We start from the raw sequence: 21,708 nt of genomic DNA on the forward strand, positions 1-21,708 counted from the left end.
TACTTAATTTTACGATTGGGAAATCTAAACGACTCAAATCTTCACCGAGGCGAGATCATATCATTTGATATCAGAGCTAGTAAAAATTTAGTAAATATCGAAGTTTTTAGAATTTCTAAAATTATATTTTGCTGGAAAAAATTGAAAAAAATTCGTAAAAAAAAAAAGAGGAGTATACATATATTTGAAGTGAAAAAAATTCAGAAATATTAAAAAAAAAAAAGAGAAAGAGTTATGAAAATATAAAAAAAAAAGAGAAGAGAAGTTGGTCATAATAGTTTTTTTTATTCTACCCGGTACTATTTCTTTACCATTCTACCAATTTCGGCCACACTTGAAACCCCTAAATTTGCTTTTAGCCCACCTTTTGTACCAACATCAATTCCTAACCAAACCGACATCACTTTTGCAAACCGACGCCACAACGATTGTCGATTTGTCTAAGTAGTTCTTTGAAAACTTCGAGAGGCAAACTTAAGCGAAAAAAGGCAAGAGTGCGATAAGACCATTAGAGTGTACAAAAGCCAAGAGTTTGAGTGTAACACGAGTGGACTGTTCATTTATTTTCTTCTTTCTTTGTGAGCGGATTGGTGAGGTTTGTAGTGATGATTTAAAAAAAATAATACTATGTCACGAAGTTCCGAAAGGATTGTTGAAGATGATGATGTTTTGTCCGACCCAACATATCAAGCATTTATTTACGAGGTGGGTCAAATGCTCTAAAGACGTTTAAAACTCATACGAGAATGTTTGGGACGATTGAATAAACGAGTCCAACGTGAGGAAAGAGCCCAACGGAAGCAAATTTCACTAAGTCGAGGAACAGAGACAAGATCATCACGGAGACACACATCCAATGACTATTCAAGAAGAGATCCATACCGAGATTCCTACTCATCGTGAAAATCGAGTAGAAAGAAAGAAAGCTTCAAGAATGAAGTCTTTCAAGATGACACACAAGAAGGAAGATATATCTCTTCAAGTGCATCAAGGTGTTCATCCACGGAGGATCATTCACGAAGAGTTGATCGTGACCCCTGTGTAGATGCTGTCCCATCCTTAGAACGAAAAGTTTGTCGTTCTGGTTCATTTTTATCATCTTCATATTGTAATGAAAGAATAAGGCAAAAAGATAAAGAAAATTGAAGAAAAGAGAGACAAGAAATGTTGATGCGAGAAAATGAGCAAATATGGAATGAAATCGAAAGACAAAAAAAAAAAGAAATGAAGGAAAAAAGAAATAGCAAAAGAAAAAGAGAGTGAGAAACAACAAAACGAGATTGAGACTGAAAAAGAATGTGAGCAAGAAAAGAAAATTGAAAAAAAGAGTGAGAATGAAGAAAGAAACGAGAGTGCAAAAGAAACGAGTGTTGTAGTAAAAGAGAGAAGATTTGAAAATGAGTTAGAAAAAGAAACAAGTGGAAAGGATGAAAGTGAACAAGCGAGGAACATTTTTACTAACCAACCTGTAAGTTGTCCTCATATTACTTTTTTTTCAGGTTTTTAAAGACTCGAGTGATAAGTTTCAACTTCATTACCTTCCTGATGAAACACGATTCCATTTGATCAAAAAAGGTAAGGTTGAAAATGACATTATCCCACAAGTTCTTAAAGGTAAGCAAGGTAAGAAAACTTTAACAATTGAGTCACGACAATCTAATCTGAATATTGATGAGAAATTTACCGATGACTTAGTTTTGAAAGACTGTCTTATTTTTCTTTGGTTAATTGTCATTCTTTGTTTGTTATGACAATTTCGTTTTAAGTGGAGGCACGAAGAGTTGTTCATTTAATGTGCTTTGTGTTGAAAAATCTGTTGATGTCGTTCGATTAAATCAACAAATACAAAACGCGATCTTATGTGATAACGAGCTTACACATAAAGTGCTTAATTTATTTGAATCTGACAATAATGTAAAATCTCCAAAGTTTTGTGCAGGATCTTCATGTCTGTGGGAAAATTTTTCTTTTGATAAGTTTCGTGTTGGTAAGCTTGTTAAAGACGTTGGATTAATTCAACTTGTGCAAACTTTGGACGTGCGTGATAGCAATTGTTCACATAAAAAGCTTGATTTATTCGATTGTGATGGTTATGTAAATTCTTTATATTTTTGTGCGAAACTCTCTTGTATAAGCATGCCTTTGCAAATGAAATATAAAGGGTTTGATAGCTCGAATGTATGTATGCCTAAATCTTGTTTGCTTGGCACATGAGATGTCTTGGTGAAATCAAATTTTTGTTGCATTGTGAAATGACCGATCAAAACCGTGTTTTTAAACCCAGAGCATGTATTCCTAAGTTGATGTCAAGCGAAGGTGAGTATCAACATTGTATTTTGAATCAATGTGTTGACCTCTTCTATTTGCTCTGATTTTTACCTTTATTTTATTCGAAAACAAAGCATGTGAATCTTATTGGCTTGCAAAGTCAAAATTCAATTTATGATTCTGGAAATTGCTCCATATTGTGGTTTAAAAGGTTTGAACATGTGTTGGATGATAATGACCTTAACTTGTCTTATGATCTTTCCATGATGCCGGTCAAGAAGTTTTCAAGACAACTTGAATTGGTAAGAGAAAGCCTTGTCTTTGATCCTGATGCACATCGTCCTATATCATTATCTAAAGGATTTGAACCATGGGGTGTTGATGTTCAAAACTATAGCTATCGAATGCCTTGTGATTCAGGTTTGTTTCCATGAGCTTTTTGATTCGTTGTGGGAAGGTAAGACCGATTTTTGTTTTTGATTCCGACATTGGTTTATTTATGAATAGCATTTCAGCAAGTACTTTTGTGCTTATAACTTATTTTGTCACTAATTGGCTCCATTCTTGTGTAGGTGGCAAGCTGAAGTGGTATCCTCCTAAAGAGGGAGGGTATGCAAATAACCTACTTCCTTTATCGCACCAATTGTGGTTCTTGGGGTTTTGGAAACGATTTTGCTAGACTTATGAACAAAAGAGTTTGAGTCCTTGAGAGTTTCTTCGCGAGCAAATGGCCCGATTTGAGGACAAATCGTCTTCAAGAGGGAGGGTATGATGCAATCCCGACCGTATCATGTTACAATGCAACTCGACACCATCGAGATTGGCCTAAACAAGAGGGGCCTAAGTGCAAAATGAAGCCTAATTTTAGTTTGTTCATTTGTGTGCAAGCCTTAATTAAGCAACTTTGGGTTAGAAACCATTGCTGCAAAAATCGAACAATCAAAGAAGTCCAATTTAAATGTTCTATGCAATTTGCTATAAGCTCATTCATAGCTCATCCAAGCTCATTGAGCTCAATATTATTCAGTTTTAGCTTGTGCATCAATTTGTTGGAATATCTAACTCGGTTTCAGCTCAAATTTAGCTTTACTTAATCTATGCATTTTTTTAGCTTACTTAGTTGCTAGAATAAATTTAAATAATATTTAGTTTAAGTAATTAAATGTGTCTTAAGCTAATTAACATGTCTAAGAATATTCGGCATTAATATGTCTAAGTAATTAAATATGTTTTGATTACTACAGCCATTTAATATGTCTTAGCTCTTACAACTATTTAAAATGTCTTAAGTTTGTACAACTTAAATTGAGCTATTGAAGGGTGCCTTAACCGAATTTATTTGCTGCTTAAAGGTGTTCACACAAGCTGATTTCAGCTAGCTCAAGTGCATGGAACGACATTAAAGAGGAGCATGTATCTGGCTGGAGCATTAAGTGGAAATAATTCAGCTGCTGTTTTGAGCTTCTCCAAAAGTCTATTCGTGGAGTTCAATGGACAAAAATACATATTCAAATTAGCCCATTCAGCTAACTAAATGATTTCATACCATGGAAGCTTTTTAAATTCTTTGGTTCACACTTGGAGGCTGATTGAATTCAAGTGTTCACACATTTGGGATGTCTGTGTGCTTAAACTACCATTAATTTGGTTGCTGCTTATTTGGCTGCCCAAGGAGGAAATAAAGGCTGCTCATAATGTCTTCAGCTGATCAAACATTGAACAAACTCATTTCAGCTCTTTTAGCTGAATCACAAGCTGCCCATTCAGTTTCCTATGTGGCTAATTAGCTCCCATTCATGCCAATTAATTCCAGCTGCATGTAGACACCTTAGAAGCTGTCCAATGACGTTCTCAAAGCTAGAGAAGTTTCATGGAACCTTCATGAATTATTCTGATTACTCATTGACTATTCGGCTAGCCTTGGGATTCTATTATAAAATTTCACCCATTTGCTGGTTGTATAGAACTTTTGCTCCTTTTTATGAAATTATATTACTTTGTGATTGTACATCTCTCATTGTTTACATTGGACTGAATTGATTTATCAAGACAACTCTTGTGGCGTCCATCCCGTCTTTCTTTCAAACTTATCACTTTCACAAGTGTGGTGTTCACCTATACCTCTAGTTCCTATCTTTCATAGATAGTGAGTCAAGGTTCGTTATCTTTTCCAAATCAATTTTACCTAAGTGCTATATAAGATTCGGATCAACTTTTTTTATATCGTTGGTTCAATCTTGACCTTAGCCAAATTCGCTCATCTATCATTTCAACTATCCTTAACCTTTGAGTTTTAGCCTATTTTTCAACCTTTTCCAAACCATTCCGAAACAACTCAAGTCTTATGTAATTTTACGATTGGCCAATCTAAACAACTCAAATCTTCACCAAGTCGAGATCGTATCACAGAGCCTATTAATTTTATCAAAGAAATTCCAGTAAGGGTCAGCCTTATATTGGATGTGTGAATTTCAAACCAAATTGTAGGCTATGTTTCCCTAACAGGCTATTTGTTGAAACTGAATGGAATCTGCATCGCTGCCATCTTATTAGTTAGTGTACCTTTTCGTTTTTGGGTGTTATTTTCTATTTGGTTGTTAGAAAAATGAATGGGAAAGGTCGAGTTTGATTTAGTGGCGGGTGATTTTTTTTTTTTTTTTGAAAGAAAAGTTAAAAAACTTTTGTTTTGTTTTCAAGAAAATGAGGAAATTTCATTGAAATTTTGGCGGCAGCGGAGTTAAAGTACGTGATCATGAAGGTTTGCTCCATTAATTAATGTCCTGGTCCTGAATATAGCTGAAGCTCTGGCAGCACCCAAGACTCTGGAATTTGCTTATCATATGGGGTTTCAATCTGTTATTTTGGAAGAAGGTTCCAAGCAAATACTATTGATTGGTCATACACGGGTAGCTGGATTATGAGGTTCTCAAAGTGCAATGTGCAACATGTAAAGAGTTCGGGTAATGAGGCGGCAAATGAAGCTTAAATCAAGAAACTACATAGGTAGACTTGTATAATTCAAAGCTATATAATAATATTAGGAAAGAAACAGACCAAGACCCAAAAAAAAAAAAAAGAAAGAAAGATAAAGGAGAGAATTACTAAATCAGAATGTAATTACTTTTTTTGGAGTTTTAGCAACAAAATAATGGACCATTGTCAATTGTTGGGCCAAACAAATTTTTTGACAATTTGAATATGATTATGATGATCAGAATAAAATAGAACAGATTCAGTTAGCTATTATTCTCCGAGACTACTTACTTGGTTGGAGCTACGATAGAGCATGGCATAATGATTTGTACGCCCCTACACACATCTTAAATTTCTCTTCAGCCATCTCCTGCATAAATGTATAGATGTTACGTCACTACAAAAAAATTAAAAGAAACCATGACGGGATCCGCTTCACTACAGAAACACAACAAATTTTATAAACCAGAAATTAAAATCCATAAAAATTTCGTTTGGAATTAGATGAGCAGCCAAAAACAAAATTTTTGCAAATTCTAACTAACCTGTGAAGGACCTTGATGCTTATCAGGATGCCACTTCAAAGCTGATATGCGAAAGCTGAATGGCAATTTTAATGAACTTTAGAATACATGCATATAAAAAAATTGGAGCACGGAAAAACTCAAATATGTAACGTCCAATCTTCAAGATGACAGGCCTCTCAAATATTAGGTTGAGTACTTACGCATTCTTAACGTCTTCAATCTTTATGGGGCCTGCTCGAGGCAAACCAAGGATTTCTCTATCAGAACATGATCCTACATCATATGACTTCTCCTCCTCAGACTCAGACTCAGAGTCACTAGTATTTTCCCACTCCTTCGTCCTTTGATTTATCCAGCCTGATTTTTCTCTCCACTCAAATCCAGATTCTGGATTCTTGAAAGACTTATCTCCACCAGAAGTCCAAGTATACCATTTGTTCCCAAATTTAGCTTGAAAGATTCTCTCAGGATGATCAAAGTCGTCAGAGAAACTCTCTCTTCTAAAATTTCCTGCACCATGTAACAAAAAGGACAATGAGTGTCAAATATGAGAGCTAGTTCTGCTAAAAATAGTGCATAAAGAAGGCTTCTTTTTTTCTTTTTAGTTGTGTTTCAATAAACAGTAAGGGGAAATGAATGAAAAAAGAAAAGAGGAAGCTCACGTTTAACTTTTTTGCGGTTAGATTTCCCAGCATGTCGTCCAGAATACCTTGACAACCGCTTCTTGTCAGAACCATCTGAATCCCAGCCTTCTGTCCCATCAAATTTCCATGTTCGAACTTCATCCTAGATAAAAGCCAAAGGCAAGGTTTATATTTTAATTTCAGGTACTAATGAAAACTGTAAACTCAATCTTTTGGTACAATGTAAAGCAGAAGGAAGATAAAAGGCATTCATGTTTTAGATACATTCCAGTCCAATGGTTTCTTGGTAAATAAATAACATTCAAGCTCTACATGCATGTCAAGCCCACTGGATTTTTAAAAAATCAACTTATCATCGTCCATTGAAAACAAACAACAACCTCAGACTTTCAATGGCCTAACTGAAATCATAAGCTTCTACTATGCTCGGACCCTAGATGCACATTTTATGGGATGTTGTACGAACCATAAACTTAAACAATTTTGGTTCCATATAAATGACAGCAATGCCAATATGAAGAAACACAAAATAATTTCAAGGCTTGAACCTATGTTTGTTCGGGAACACTAACTTGTTTTATGTTACAACTTGTAATGAAATGTAAACATGCTTCATAGAGGTTTTTTGTGGGAGATAATTAAATGGCAATAACAAACCGGGAAATGAGGTTTTATAAGCCTACAATGTAGGCAGATCAGATAGATCTTTCATGCATTATTGGCTCCTCCAAAGAAAATAATTTAAACTTGGTCCTATCCTAATAAAATAATTTGCCTAGGGGCTGGAAAGATCCTTTAAAATTCATAAATCCTGCTTATTGAATACAAAAGTAATTTTATTGATGAATTGTCACAATAACCCATGCTAAAACCCATTTGATTTTGCAGTGCAATTACTGAACAATTGCATGGTTTAATAGAATCTATCATCTTTGGATAAGATAAGTTTTGGAAAATAGTACAGTAAACAAATTTAAAATTCTGCCTCTCAAGTGGCCAGTTACATCAGTAACTAAAATGGAAATTATCGGCATTGTGATCCATTATACAAAAGCCTTCATCTCTTCAACAAATCAAATATTCCTATAATTCTCTAAAACCTTTCACTTAACATGTTCTTATTCACCCTTGTGGTTTAACATATCCAAAAAATAAAAATTAGCAGAAAAAGAGGCATAAAAAACTTTGGTTGGCAAACATGAAGAAATATGCATGTAACAAACATAAATTGATGGTATTTCTTAGGGTGCTCTCTCTCCAAAGATTTCAGAAAAAGATAACCGGGTGCCATGATTCTCAATCTATAAATTAGTCCTCAGGATCCAACCTTCTACCATGAGATTGCACTATCGACATGTCCAAACATTTACAATTCGGCCAACTTGTAGTCCATTTGGTTAGATGACACCTAAACAGTCCTAATACTTTCAGCATGACCAAAATCAAACTTGGATAAAACTATATAAATTGGATTCTTTCAATTGAAACTCCAAAGCACTGGGAAGACTGTTGGTCCATTAATTGAAAAACTCCTTAATACATCAGAATAAGCAAATAAAATTGGAACGAAACTACTGGTGTCAACCAGGCAAGTTTAGTCGGGTTTGGGTCAGGTAACTTCAGTGCATAAAAAAAATTGGGTTTTGCTCAGTTCAAGTCGTTTCAGGTTCAAATTGTTTAGTTTTAAGTTAAAACCAGTTTAATACAAGGTTAGGATCTTGGTTTATTCAGGTCTGGATCATCTCTGAATTCAACAATTTTAGGTTCAGATAATTTCAATTTTGGTTGGATTGTAGACTTTTATGGTCAAATCAAGTTAGGTCAACTTTTGATGCAGACAACTAGGTGAGTCGTACAATTTAGAGTGAGTTTCAATAATAGAGTTTATCGGAATCTAATTATGCCATAACTATAACATAAATAGTGCATAAAAAATATTGAAGTTCACATCTTGAATAAGATCAAGGTTCTAAACCAAATAGGAGTCCAGAAAAGTTTACCTGGAATGAAACATTTGAGCAACCACTATTATAGAGAAGGTTTTTTAGAGCACTCTTTGTGTCAGCACGCCTTTGATGTACTCTATATCTTATGTGATTCTGCATTAATATTTGAAATGTCAGAAAATTTCCATTTTTTATGAACACATAAAGTAAGAAATAAAATGCCAGAAGAAGACAAAAGGTTCATAACAAAGCTACTTGGGAAGGATGAAATTAACAAATAGCAACATCTTAATCCGTTACTAGAAGACACCCATCACCTGGTCAATGTGAACATTAAAATTAATCATGGGGAATCCTTTTGTGAGATGCATTAGAATTTTATTTGCACTAAAAGATTGCTAGGAGTGTTCCCAGTCCACGATGAATAAGATAGCTGTTTTAGCAATCAAGCATGGTTATCCTCGGCATACAAACTTGAACTGGAATTTGGTCTGCTAAGTTTTCAGAAAATTACCAATCTAAAAACGTGCCAATATGATATACTAGGACCAAGATGATTAAAAGATGCAGGCAGATAATTACATAAATAGAGGCTGCCAAAGCTATATACCTTAATTGGTTGTTGTGTTCTTCTTTCCTCCTGCAAAAATATGGTTAATTGTTAAATTTTCTCATCAAAAGCAATGCATACAGATTTATACGAATTACTAAACCAAAATTTTCATGCATTACAAACATCTGAAGCTCAATTCTATGCAACTGGTGGTGGCCAGAGGAGGAAACAAGTAGGCGTACTTATTCACATAGAAGATGAAGTACTTTGATCAGAACCAGGAAGAGACAATATGGGAAGCTAAACATAATGAATATAGAATAAATCTCAACGGTAGCATCTATAACAATCAGCAAGCAGAAACTTTTAGCATGAAACATTGAAGCTCAAATTTCTCAATTAAATTTTGAAGTTAAAGATTAATTTACATAGCACTCAGAGAACAAGACTATTTCTTTCATCTAAGAAATGCCACAAATTAGAGCTATTCAAGGATTTGAACTTTCAGAAACCCTATCTACAGCCATTCAAATAAAAATAGAAATCCAAGCTCTCCCCGAACTCACAAAATCCCATTTGCTCTTCCATTTTTCACAGGTAACAGGCGTAGAATGAAACGAAGCAACGTGGGTTGTTGCAACAGTAGCCGTTGCTTTTGAAGATAAGAAAGGTGGAACCAATGAATTCTTCAGTAGAAACACGTTTCGCCATCTAGGTATCTGCATAACCGATAAAATCAAGACAAAAAGACACTCTCTTCAAAATTAGCAGCACCAATAGAGGAAGCTTTGGGTTTTCCTTTTGGTGGTAAAAAGAATTGGTTCTAAGTAACAAAAGGGTTAAATCTTTTCCGGGTGGAGGATGATAACAGAAGTTTATGTTTCTCAGTTGATTTGGATGTCTGAAAGTTTAGCTGATGATGAAACCGAAGCAGAAAGTCGAATCGAAACATGTTCAAATTAAGGGTTTCGGGGTTGGATACTAGGATGGGATGGATCCTTTCATTGTTCTCAGGCAATTGCAGAGACCTGAATCAGTAAACTCCAAAGGGACCTAAACCTAGGCCCAGATAAATAGGTGTTGGTTAAAGATTAACTTAGAGCCCAAAACTATAATATCTTCGTCCATCAACTATATCATATAGAGGTATTCATGAGCCCATTCGGGTTGGCCCAATAAAAATTTTAGGTTCATTTACTAGGCTCGACCTGGCTCGAAAAATGTGTCTAAAATTTTATTTAACTTTAGTCTAAAAAAATGCTAAAACCCTGATTCGACTCGACCGTATTAATTTTTTATATAATTTTTAAAATATATATAATACATCAAAATATTAAAAATATTAAAATAAATATTTCCCAACAAATTAAAATATATATATGTATACTTAAATAACATTGAGATATACAAAATTAACAATAAAAAAAAAAGCAAATGCCTCTAAAATAGTAACAAAATTAACAGTAAAACAAGAGTTACACAATATCCAAATAATAACTATAAAATAGTAGGTAACAAATTATGAAATGGCATCAAAATAGTGAAAAAAGAAGAAGAAGAAGAAGAAGAAGAAAACAAGAAAAAACAGCAAAAAAAAGTTTTAAAAAAAATAGCAATTTTTTTTTGCATATTCGAGTCGGGTCGGGCTGGGCTCGGGCCAAAAAAGCCTTACTCGAAGCTTAGCCTGTTTTCTAAACAGGCCTTATTTTTTGTCTAAGCCCATTTTTCTGACCTATATTTTTACCCAAACCATCCCACTTTTCAAGCAAGCCGTCGGATCGAGCTAGATAGCCCGACTCATGGACAAGTCTAATATCATATAGAAGATTATAATTTGATCACTCACTTATTAAGATTTTTTTTCAACCAATAATTAAATAGTTAACACAAAGGTAATGTGAACTTTTAAATTTTATATATTATATTAATTTATTTTAATTTTTAATTTTTAATTTTCAATATTTAGGTATTGTGCCATTGTTGTGTTAATACTAAAAAAAATAAAATATTATAGTAAATTTAAAAATACATAAAATTCCTTAGTAGTATTGTCAATTGAATTTTAGTTTTATTTGTATTAGTATTGTTGCACGTATAGGAGGACATGAGTTCGAGTGTATTGAAACATATTATCCTCTTATTTAAAGGTTTAGATAAATCATAATAATAATGGGCAAGTTTTGGAGAAACGATTTGTAACTTTCTTAAATACTGATAATCTCTATGGTGGGTTAGTCATGTTCTTTTATGAAAAATTATGTGTTTATTATTTACTTTCTCGAATTTTTGAAAACTTTTTTTATGAAATGGGATTGTTTTATTAGTGACATCCATTATATGCATGTGTTCATTAAAAGATTTTTTTTATGAAGATGCTTAAAGATTTTAAATTTGATTAAAACTATATAAGGAGGTTTTGAACTTAATATATATTTGTGTTATAAATAATTTTATTTTTAAGTGAATGTTCATCAATATTAAGATAAATTTGATATATTTTAGGACTTTAATGTTCATTAGAAGTACAGTTTTATTTTATTTATACTTCTTATGTCTATAAATATAAATTTTGAAAAATATTGTAAACATCCCAATTGATCAATAAAAATACGTATTTCTCTTTTGCTTTTTATTTCTTATTTTTTTTACTCCTTTTATCTGTATAACACATTACTAACATAATTCTTTTTTAAATTTTTTCTTCTTAAATTATCTCTCATAACCTAAACAAAATTTGTAACGCACCAAACCCGGCATGATAATTGAAACCAAGTATGATGTCTCACAATTTAAAATCAGAGTAATTCTTAAACAAATCATTCAGTGGAAGCTTGTAAAACTTTTCAAATTTAAGAGTAGAAAACATGTAATGGCTATTACTTTATAAAGGTTTCAATGTACATCACTGGCGTTTTAAAATAGGGGTTAATTCATTTGGCAGATAAGTTCAAATAAATAGGTTCGTGAACAAATTATAATAATTCAAATACAAGCATTGAAAGTTAAGAAGATTCTCGTAAAAAGAATGTCTTAACAAAATAATAGATCGTTATACAGATTGGTTTCAAAAATACATTTAGACGCCACTCCCAAAGGTCATGCATGATACAAGAAAAAAAAGACAGCTCACAATAGTAGTAGTGCTCTAGCGTAGTCCCTTCAATAGAAAGGTTTCCTTCAAACAGCACACCTGAGAATGAAAAGATAACAGAGTAAGTTCATACAATGTTAGTGAGTTCCAAAGGTAAATAGAAACCATACACACTATTTCTTACGATAATATCAAACCTTTCAGAAGGAGTTTCACATATTAATCATAATACGCCCAATGACGTTCACAGAACATAGACAAATTTAATACACCAATTTACATAACACATGGGCGGACATTATAGACCAACTTAACATTACATAGAGACTTAACATTATATAGAGAACTCATCTTCATTGTGACAGTCCTAATTCGACCCTAGTCGGAATGTGGTTTCGGGGCCACAAGACCGAGTCCCAAAATTTATTTAAAATTTGGTTGCATATCCTCTATGTGTATTAGTGCATGTGTGAAAATTTGATGTTTTAATTTAGACTTATGAATGTGAATTTCATGTGATTGACTTAGTTGAGAACTTAAGAAAATATGATAGGGGAATATGTAAGGATCAAATAATAACAAAGTGAGGAAACTTGGGTTTGCATGTCAAATTGCCCAAAAACCCAAGTAGTGGCCGCCAAGCCATGATGCCCCATCTACTAGGTTGAATTTCAATGCAATTCTTTTATTAGTTAACAATTAAAATAAATTAAAAAAGGAATTAAAAAGAAAAGATGAATAAAATAAGGAAGGAAGAGGGAGTATTCATCTTCTTTCTTTTTTATTTTGCAATTGCCGTGAGTTAGGAGAAGGAAGGAAGAAATGCTCTAGACATCCGGCCAACTCAAAAGGGGTTGATTAAGGTAGGATTTATGTTACTTTTACTAAATTCTTGTGAAAATCTAGTTAGTAGCCAATGTCTTATTACAACCCATATGTTAATTTTCTACCTAAAGGGGTACTTAGATGGCATATGGTTAGGAAGAGGTAAAGGCTAAGAGTATGGTGCTTTTGATGTTGTGAATGGAAGTAGTGGAAAAGTGAAAGAAAATTTATGTAGAAATGTGGTATATGTGGATTTATAGGATGTTACAAATAGATGTGAAGCCATGCTAGATTAGGAAAAATTCGGTCAAGTGTTCATGAGATGAAATTTTGTGTTTAGATGAATTAAAGATGATAGTATAGTTGATATCATATATATATATGCATATTCGGCCATCAAATTAAGAGCATAGGTGATGTTGAGTCTAAGTTTTGCACATTCGGCTATATATATATATATATATATATATATATATATATATATAAATGTATGCCCATTCGTGATATTACTTTTGGATTATATATATAATCGACTAAAAATGAGTAATTAGCAAGGGTGGTTGCCGAATGTCCAATTATATATATATATGCATCTGTGATTGGATTATTAATAGTAGGGTGATAGCATATGGTTATTACCCGAATAGCTCAAAAACATATGGTAGGAAGATAAGAATTAGTCATGTATCTCCTATGATATGAAATCATTAATATTTTGGTATAAATATTTAGCAAGACGGTTAAACTAGTTAATTTATTGATTAAGCTCAAGAAGTTAAAGGCGGAGAATCAAGAAAAGGAAAAGGAAAGAACATCGAGTAGCCGAGTTGGAACCGTTTTACCCAACACAAGGTAAGTTATTAAGCATATATTTTGTATTGATTTAAATAATCATAATACCTATGTACTTATGCCGAATGGAATGATATATAAATGCATGTAGTGACAAAATTATCGAGTGTAAAAAGAAGTGAGGTGTATTTAGTTGTTGATTTCGGCACTAAGTGTGCGGGTATAAACATTTACGATAATGAGATTGGCACTAAGTGTGCGAGTTTAATTGCATAGCACTAAGTGTGCGAGTTTGATTATTAAGCACTAAGTGTGCGGACTTACTATATATTTTCGAATAATTATTAACGTTAAGTGTGCGACTTTATCGAGTAGATCATGGACAGCGGAATGAGTAGATACTTTGAGTTCATGAGGAATAGACGTTATGTTTATATTTGGAACTGAGCTTGGTAAGTCTTGAACCTATGTGGTGATTATATTTGAAGTTAGGAACATAAGATTATTGTGGAATAGATGAAATGCTATTATTAGTATAATCTAAACGAAAATAAAATGATGTGTGGAAATGCATCAAATATCATATCGAATATCATACGAGATGTCAATGGAGGCTTGGCTAGTTGAGAGCATGTAATGATAAATGTGCGTGAAATTATAGCATAGTCGGTATGGATGGAGTACCTAATCTTGCATTATTTGTTTTCTTTTATGATACTTTATAAATGGATGGCGTGTAATGCTTATGACTTCTTGAGTTATATACTCATTTGGTGTGTTTATTTGTCACTTATTTAGGTTCCTTTGATCCATTTTGTGTGCTCGGGACCATCGTCAAGTCATCACACCAGCTTGCAACTTTTTGGTATCTTCTTCTTAGTTGGTCTAAGAGAACATTTCGGCATGTATAGGCTATTATGTTTTGTTTGAACTTTGGTATGTATACTTTTAGCCATGCGAAAATGGCATCAATGTTAAGTTGGATTTGGTCTTATGATACTTAGTTATAAGTAATAGTTAAAGTCTATTTGATTATTATGCCATTTGTCATGGTTAATCATTTCCGATGTTACACTCATGATATGGTTATTGAGTAGTAAGGAAATGCTTGGTAATGATTAGCCTTTGGTATGGCTAGTCATGATCATACTTGGTGATATGTATGTTAAATTACTCTAATAGGTAAAATTTACTCTAATAATAGATGCAGACAACAGTAGTGATGTGAAATTGAAAAATCACTAAAAATAGTAGAAATGGAATTAAATAATGAATAAATTATGTAATCGAAGCTGGATGAGTGTATTTTCAGATGGAAGAAACGAAAAGACCATATGATCTATATTTTATGAGATGTTTAAATTTTTGTGAAATAGGGCCAGAGCGATTTCTGGATCCCCTGTTCTGACTTTGGAAATTCACCATAAATTTTGTAGAGATAATTAGAAGTCATCCTTTATATGTACAGATTCATTATTGAGTCTAGATTCATTAGAGACAAGTGGCATAGGCATTGAAGCCCTGTGTAGGGAGATATCTAAGTCGTAATGCTCAGTGGTCAGAGTAGTCGAACCCTGAAACAGGGGAGACTTTAACAAATAAACTGTACTAATTGGCCCAACCAAAAATTCTACAAAAATTTTTATTAGATATATATATGAGTCTAGTTTCAGGAAAAATTTACAAAATTTTATTTTGAGTTTCGGAACTCAAGATACGAATTTTTAAGTGACATAACGCAGATTGACAGCTTGTCTGGGAGTTTTAAAATAAATTGTTTGAGCTGTATAAATGATGAATTAAGGCCGATAACACCTCGTATTCAACCCCGGTGACGGCCACGGTTTCGGGGTGTTACATTCATACCCACCACATACCTATAATTCAAAGTCAAAGCATATCATATAGTCTTGTTCACATACATACTCCCCCTTAACAACTCATATCATTTTCGTTCAAAATTGCATGTTTTATTGTGATATGTCAATATCATTTGCAATATAGCTGACCTACCGGAGGCATCACGAACATATTTCCCCTTCTCCTTCACCACAGATCATATCTCACATATCACATGTCACATCCCAAATTTGGTGAGTCCAAGGTTAAGGCGTGTTGTAGTGAAATAATTTATTTGGTGAGGTGTAATCCACCAAATTACTTCTTCTGGCAAATACATGTGGGCGTATCGTAACCACCGTGGCAGTACGTGAAGACTCTATTTCAGGTTATACTGGTACGTAAAGAGAAATATCTTATTAAAGTAAAAAGGTAATTAAGATATAAGTTATCGCCTAAAGCATACTACGCCTTGTTTGTCTAAAGTACTGTGCTAGTTGGGTTGTAAAGTGACTTGGTTAAGGACCAACAAGATTGACTGGTCAAATATCATTATTTCAGGATTCTCATTTATGTTTCTCTCAAAACTAAAAGCCATTAGGAGAGACAAATTATGGATTCAAGCAACACTAATTAAGTTCCAATAAGTTAAGTGAGTTATATATATGGGTGTGAAGGATTTGGAAGAAAGTTCTTCTTCCTTCAATATTACTCTTTGTTCCTTTTCTAAATCTAAATGTAATCTTTTCTTTTCAATCGGGAAGTTAAGATTTTTAGATTTATTTGTGGTAGTCCCATCTCCTGGTAAGTATTACAACTTTGCATATTAAGTTTTTGGAAGAGTAAGTCTAAAAGAGGTGTATGAACAATAAGTTGTAAGTATAAGGCTTTGCATGGGGGTTATCAGTGATTGAGATGATAGTAATTTGTATGTAATAGAGTTTTAATGGTAATCTTATGTCCTTTAAGCAGTTGTTATTGTTTCATGAAGAATGTCTGAGTCTAGAACTTTGAACTACAATGGGTGAGTATTAGGTGAGTCTCTATCCTGACTCTTATATGTGGATTGTTCAAGTAGAAGTATATATATAATGGATGATGATATTTGTAATAATTGGTAAGTGTATAAGTAAAGTAAGGATGAGACATGTGTTATATGTATAAAATCTATTGATTGGTAGGCATGCAGGTAAAGTTTGATATACGTAAAGTATGAATCAGTCAGGAATGTGAACAATTTTGGTTAAGTGAATGTTCAACAATGTCCCTCTGTTAAGCCTTTGGTAGGAAAATTATATTGCTAACCAAATTGGTAGATCCTGATAAAAGAAGTGTAAGACTATGAGGTTAATACACATCGCCTCTTAATATGATATGAAAACACTCATGATGTAGCCTCTAGTAATATGAAGACTGTAACAGCCCGGTTTTGGGGCTAGTCAAAATAATGGTCTCGGGACCACAAATCCAAAGTTAAAAAAATTATTTTATTATTATTTAGATGTTAAATAATGTTTTAAGAGTGCATGAGAAATTTGGTGAAGAAATTTTAACGTTTGTGAGCCCAATTGCAAAAAAAGACTAAATCACATAAAGTGTGAAAGTCCTAATTTGATAGCTAAAGGTGTTATTTTATTAGAGAATAAAAAATGGGGGATTTTAAAGGACAATTAGACCTTTTTAAAGGGTATAGTTGGCCATAGAGTCAAAGAAGGGACAAAATTTTAAAATTTGGTGAGTTAGGTGGCTTATTTTTTACCAAAATAGAATAAAATAAAGGAAGGATGATATCATCCCTTTTTCATCTTCTTCCTCCACCGAAAATTTTAGAAAAGAATGGGGTTTTAAGAGCTTTAAATTTCAGAAACTTTAAGCCTTCACAAGTAAGTGATCCTAATGGCTTTTCTTAAATATTTTTGTACTTTTAAGACCATTAAAGCATGAGTTTTCAAATGAAGGTACTATTTTGCAAAATGATTAAGAGTTTAGGGTTTTTCCATGAAAGGATTTGTGTTGTTTTCTGAGTTTTTATGGAAGAAAATGAGTCTTGGGTGTCTTATAAACAACTTTTGTGAAAAGTGTTAGCATGAAAACACCTAAAGGGACCATTTTGCGTAAGTTGTAAAATAAGTGATGAATGTGTGAAATAGTAGGAATTTGGAGTTGTTATAAGAGTAAAAAAGAGTTTGGCTAAGCTTAAGATACGAAGAAATTCGATAAAAATAAATTTTCGGGTTGAGGGGTAAAATGGTCATTTTGTAAAAGTTTAGGGGCAAAATGGCCATTTAGCCTAATTGTGAATTGTTGAGTGTTTAGGTTGATAAATTGACTTAATAAATGCATTTTGTTATTATAGATCAAGAAATACTGAGTCCGAACCTAGATCGGGGGAAAGCCAAGCAAACCGACTAAATCGACTAGTCGCCACATTTTGTAATCCGAAGTAAGTTGTATGTAAATAATACAACTACATTATAAATTATACGTGCTTGAATTATTATAACATGAATTGCTTGATTGTGAAATTGAGAATGTATAATGATAAATGAGATAGTAGAATTTCCGTTGGAACCTTAGGAAGTAAACCGGATATTTATGCCATGACATTTGGGTCATTTGTGTGTGAGTTAGTGTAAGACATGTCTGGGACATGCATCAGGCACATTATGAGAGCCAGTGCAAGACCATTTTTGGGACATGGCATCAGCATTGAGACGAGGGCTAGTTTAAGACATGTCTGGGACATGCATCGGCCTCAAGACGTAAGCCAGTGTAAGACATGTCTAGGACATGCATCGACTACGAGATGTTAGTCAGTGTAAAACCATGTCTGAGATATGACAATGACTTGAGATATGAGCCAGTTTAAGACCACGTCTAGGACATGGCATCAGCACCTTACCCTATACTTGACGCTTATGTAATATCCGGTAGTATCCCAAATGGTTCAATGGTGAAAGTTATGTTTTAAACTGATAATGAAAGTATAACCGTGTTGTGAGTTGTATAGGTACCTAATTGGTACGTATTAGATATAAGCTCAATATATAATATGTGAATTGTATGGATGGTAATGAGTAAGTTATGCTTATGCCTACCTTGGTGTTATAAGCATATTGATCATTGATAAATTGTTGTTGTATACTTACTTATATGCAACCTACTAAGCTTCTATGCTTACTCCTTTTCCTTTCCTGTAACACCCCGTACCCGAGACCGTTGCCGGAGTCGAACACGAGGTGTTAACGGACTTAATTCATTAATTAAACAGCTCATACAATTCATTTTAAAATTTCCAGACAAGGTGGCTAACTGCATCACAGTCGCTTTAAAAATCATATCTCGAGTTACAAAACTCGAAATCCAATTCCGTAAATTTTTCCTGAAACTAGACTCATATATATATCTACTAATTTTTTTCTAGAATTTTTGGTTGGGCCAATTAGTACAGTTTATTAGTTAAAGTCTCCCCTGTTTCAGGGTTCAACTACTCTGACCTCTGTGTATTACGAATCAGATATCTCCCTGTACAGAGCTTCAATGACTATGCCGTTTATCTCTAATAAAACTAGACTCAATAAGGAATCTTTACATATAAAGCATGACTTCTAATTATCTTTGTAAAATTTATGGTGAATTTCCAAATTCAGAACAGGGGATCCAGAAATCGCTCTGGCCCTGTTTCACAAAAATTTAAACATCTCATAAAATATAGCTCATATACCTGTTTTGCTTATTCCATATGAAAATAGACTCATCAAGCTTCGATTCCATAACTTATTCATTATTTAATTCCATTTCTACTATTTTTAGTGATTTTCAAACTCACATCACTGCTGTTGTCTGAATCTATTTTATGGTAAATTTTACCTATTTCATGGTTTCCATGGATTAGCTAGCAATTTGACATACATAATACCAAATATGATCATGATTAGCCATTCCAATGGCTAATCATTACCAAGCATTTCTATTTCCATACCACTCAATAACCATATCATAAGACCATACATATAAAATGATTATAATGCTATACATGCCATACTCAAAATATACAAGCCATTATGTCAAGATAGTATACGGATAGTGTGAGCGTGCCTCCGACCGCTTCCGATTTCCGAGCTGGCTTGTCAACACTACAAGGAATGAAAAGGAGGAGTAAGCATAAATGCTTAGTAAGCTCACATGCAAATAGCAAGTAACATAACCATATAAGCAAACATAAAACATCATTTGCATAATCATCACCAAGACATTCATATCACCTTTTCATTTATCATCTTACCATATTGTTGTTATATCGAGTTTTCAACCCGAGGGTTAAGTACATACCGTTCAAAGTATCCATTTCACAACACTTACCAATACGTCCCTTTCATCTTGAGTATTCCTCCATTTGAGTAGAACTTTACCCGTTGAACACATCGAATATAATTCGGATACATGGATAACTTGCACATAAGTGCCACATATGTAGCCAAGCTACCATGTAACCCGCCCATAAGTGAACTCGGACTCAACTCAACGAGCTCAGCGTTCGCATCCATAAGTGAACTCGGACTCAACTCAACGAGTTCGGATGCCTAGTTACATCTCACGAACTCGGACTCAACTCAACGAGTTCGGATGCCCAAATATCCCAGTGACATGTCACTTGTATCCTAATCCATTCCCGAGGTTCAACGGACCTTTTTCCCAATCATGTGTCTCAACCATCTTCTACGGAATGCCGATACCGACATCTTGGGTAGTATTTCACATTTTCCAAGTATATCACATAATTTGACATATTATCAAACAATTATCACAAGTATAATATTTCATAATAATTATCATATCATTTAAAAAACATTAAAACATTTAAAATAATAACTATGTTACCAACATTTACATATGAACTTACCTCGTATGCTGAAAATGACTATTTTACCATTTCGTCCACAACTTGGTATTTTCCCATTTTAGCCCGAATTTCAGTTTTCCTTGCTCTATCATTTAAAATATAGTCTAATTAGGACTCACATTATTCAAATTGACCCAAAATCATATTTTGGAAAAATTACAATTTTGCCCCTAAACTTTTGCATATTTACACTTTTTCCCCAAAGCTCGTAAATTAAAATTCAGCCTATTTTCTTATGTTTTATGACATGCTGATCATTTTTCCTTCTATGGCAACATCAAATTCTCACTCTAACATGTACTTATGACTATTAGGTATTTTTACCGATTAAGCCCTTTTGCTCGTTTTCACTTAAAACCGAGTAGCACAAGTTGTCTAACATAATTTAAAACCTCATATTCTATCATAAAACACCAAAATACACAAATTTCACCTATGGGTATTTTTCCAAATATAAACCCTAGGTTAAATTATCGCTAGCATAAGCTAAATCGAGCTAGGGACTCCAAAAACGTAAAAATCATTAAAAACGAGGCTAGAACGAACTTACAATCGAGCTTGGAAGCTTGAAAACCCTAGCCATGGTTTCTCCTTGCTATATTCGGCCATGGGGTTGAAGATGAGCAAAATTGGCTTTAATTTTGTATTTTAATTCATTTTACCCTAAATGACCAAAATGCCCTTACTACTAAACTTTCCAAAATTCCATCCATGTCCAATTTTTGTCCATAGACTTAGAAATTGGTAAAATTACTCTTTAAGGACCTCTAATTAATAATCTAATTCAATTTTATGCAAAATACTTCTAGAACACAAGTTTTGCAATTTATTCAATTTAGTCCCAAATTTCAAATTAAGCACTTTATGCATAAAATTTCTTCACGAAATTTTCACACAATCATGCAATCATATCATAGACCTTAAAATAATCATAAAATAATTATTTATATCTCGGATTTTGTGGTCACGAAACCACTATTCCGACTAGGCCCAAAATCAGGATATTACATTTCCATTTCCTTACAGTGCCGCCTAACTAGCTCAAGGATCACAAGAAGTCAGATATATCGATCACACTATCAACCGAAGCATTCGGTATAGTTGGATTTATATTTTTGAATATGGCATGTATAGGACTTAGACTTTATTATTTTGTGTCGTTGAGGTTTGGCCATATGTATTGGCTTGGGTTGGGAACCTTTCAATTTGTATTAAGCCTTGATGGCTAACATTCATTTTGAATTTATAAAAGATGCATTATCATGGTTGAATGAATGTCTATTGTGGCTGATTTGGTTATAGGAATTATACTTGTTTTGATATTGGTTGGTTTTTGTATGGAACTAC

The 21,708-nt window shown here is 33.4% G+C and overlaps 1 protein-coding gene across 1 annotated transcript; it reads right to left on the bottom strand.

Annotated features, from left to right (window-relative positions):
• Positions 1-5,277: 5,277 nt before the first annotated feature.
• On the bottom strand, positions 5,278-10,007 carry LOC108470652 (uncharacterized). Its single transcript, XM_017772036.2, has 7 exons — positions 9,478-10,007; positions 8,969-8,998; positions 8,413-8,511; positions 6,431-6,554; positions 5,969-6,278; positions 5,787-5,841; positions 5,278-5,611 (listed from the first exon to the last, which is right to left on the bottom strand). The coding sequence occupies exons 1-7, from the start codon at positions 9,634-9,636 to the stop codon at positions 5,543-5,545; spliced, it is 846 nt and encodes a 281-aa protein (XP_017627525.1). The 5' UTR covers positions 9,637-10,007; the 3' UTR covers positions 5,278-5,542.
• Between the last annotated feature and the right edge of the window lie 11,701 nt (positions 10,008-21,708).

This window comes from Gossypium arboreum, chromosome 11, assembly GCF_025698485.1.
Source record: "Gossypium arboreum isolate Shixiya-1 chromosome 11, ASM2569848v2, whole genome shotgun sequence".
NCBI classification, from domain to species: domain Eukaryota; kingdom Viridiplantae; phylum Streptophyta; class Magnoliopsida; order Malvales; family Malvaceae; genus Gossypium; species Gossypium arboreum.

Excerpts from the sequence above, each read along its gene's own strand:
- LOC108470652 (XM_017772036.2), bottom strand. The coding sequence starts at position 9,636 with ATGCAGATACCTAGATGGCGAAACGTGTTTCTACTGAAGAATTCATTG. Across the intron at positions 8,999-9,477 it reads GGAAGAGCAAATGGGATTTT|GAGGAAAGAAGAACACAACA; the intron begins GTGAGTTCGGGG and ends ATATTTTTGCAG. Across the intron at positions 8,512-8,968 it reads GAACACAACAACCAATTAAG|AATCACATAAGATATAGAGT; the intron begins GTATATAGCTTT and ends ATATTAATGCAG.